Consider the following 1,952-nt stretch of genomic DNA (forward strand, 5'->3'; position numbering starts at 1 on the left):
TAGTTTTGTTTTTTTGGGGGGCAGGCGGGGGGGTATAAAAATAATATTATTCTAAAGGCATAGATGTTGAGTTTTATCTTCTTAGCTTTTAGGTAACCACAACTGTATCCAAGAACTCCATGCTGCCTGCTAAAATGATGCCTGCTAAAATGATGCTCTGTGTACACCGGAGGCCGCCAGGACCCACGTTACCTGGATGAACCATCCTTGCTTTCTCCAAACCTCTGATGCATGTGATCATTTTCTCCTGTAACTCCACTGGTAGTGTTACAGATAAACCTTGGGGGTAGATAAGGTCGCAATCCATTCCTTCAGGCTCCAACCAAACCTGATGCACGCGGTTTGGAAAACGCAAAACCTTTGATTCAATGGAAGGACAGTATCTAGAATAGACATTAACATTCAAAAGTACAGATGAAGCAAACAAAAAAGGAGTGACATTTTAAAAAATGATCAAGAACGGAGACTGTGTCCTTACCGGGGTCCTCTGGCAGTTTCCCTAATGTGACTATTCAGGTGAAGATTCTCCAGGACGATCTCATCCACTTTAGCATTGGTGTGAGTCAGGTAACATGGCAGCTGATCTTCCGGCTGGAAAACAGTATCTGCTACAGCACTGTGTCCTTTCCCTACTAATTTGTCTCTAATTCAAATAAATTCCAGACCTGAAGTCTACATAAAACACCAAGCACTTTTTTGTAAAGTATTCTTGCAAAAGAAAAAAAAACCCAAAAACACTCAAAACTGAACCCAAATCTAATCAAACCTCTAGATCTATCTACTAGTTTATAAGAAATATTGAGGACAAAATAACATGCTTAAGATCCCACAGAGATAGAATCAAATTTATAATGTGGGAAATTCTAGGGAACAAACAATTTTGTTTTTGTCACATAGACATGCTGAAAGTTAAGGGAAAGGGGAGCAAAGATGGACTGGAACAGGTGGACCTTATTTGGTTCCTGGTGTAAATAAAGCAATTGTAAAAAACAATTCTGAGACAATAAGGAAAATTGAATAATGTGTATTATATGATATGAAGATACCGGGGTTTTCTGGATGTAACTGGTGTTTGTAATGTGATTTCTTATTTATTTATTTACTATTGTGACTTTTAAAAAGTTCTTAGTTGGTAAGAGGCTTAGCTTGTAAGGTTTAGTTTGTTGCTTTAAAAATCAGCAAGAAACATCAAACTGTGTACGACATGGAAAAATAATAAAAAATTTATAAATTATCAAGGGTTTGTGAGGGAAAGAGGGAGGGTGGGGAAAGGAGGGGAAAAAATGAGGAGCTGATATCAAGGGCTCAAGTAGAAAGAGAATGTTTTCAGAATGATGATGGCAACAAATGTACAAATGTGCTTGACACAATGGATGGAAGTATGGATTGTGATGAGTTGTACAAGCCCCCAGCAAAAGGATTTATAAAATTAAAAAAAAATTAAAAATCAGCAAGAACAAAACAGAGGAAAAATCAAACATGAAATCCAAAATGTTATTTAACAAACCTGGTGACGTGTACAAAAAGATTAATTATACTATTTTCTTTACTTTGTATAACCTTGAAAATTTTAAACAAAAAGCTAAAAAAGCATACACACCCTGAAAGTATCACCGTTTGTATTTTCAAAGCAAAATTATTATTTCTCAAGCAATAGAACATCTTAAGATATTTATCAGTTTAGAGGGACTTCAAAAATTTGTGGAAAAATTCCATTCTCCACAAACTCTGAAGTGTCACCTCTTATAATTTACTAAAAATGACATTCCTCGATTGAAAATGGTCTTACAAGCTTTCTTTCAGGTAAAAATGGTTTCAAAAAGTTTAATTAAAAAAATAACCAAGACAGACCTGTTACTGTTTGAGGGCTTTTCAGTTTTTGCTGGTTTTTCTTTTTCTTATTTATTTATTAGCTGTTGTTGATTTTTTTTTTTTAGCTGCTGTTGATTTTT

At 35.0% G+C, this 1,952-nt stretch overlaps 1 protein-coding gene across 1 annotated transcript in view; it reads right to left on the reverse strand.

Moving 5' to 3' along the window:
- MTO1 (mitochondrial tRNA translation optimization 1) overlaps positions 1–1,952 on the reverse strand; it is a 30,642-nt gene that overhangs the window by 23,336 nt on the left and 5,354 nt on the right. The window contains exons 5-6 of the mRNA XM_004696305.2: positions 479–591; positions 193–383 (exon numbers count right to left, since the gene is read on the reverse strand). Of these exons, the coding sequence (XP_004696362.1) occupies positions 193–383; positions 479–591 (304 nt within the window). The remainder of the gene's footprint in view (positions 1–192; positions 384–478; positions 592–1,952) is intronic.

Source organism: Echinops telfairi, unplaced genomic scaffold (assembly GCF_000313985.2).
Source record: "Echinops telfairi isolate 266 unplaced genomic scaffold, ASM31398v2 ScPeMD7_3533;HRSCAF=4204_0, whole genome shotgun sequence".
NCBI lineage: Eukaryota > Metazoa > Chordata > Mammalia > Afrosoricida > Tenrecidae > Echinops > Echinops telfairi.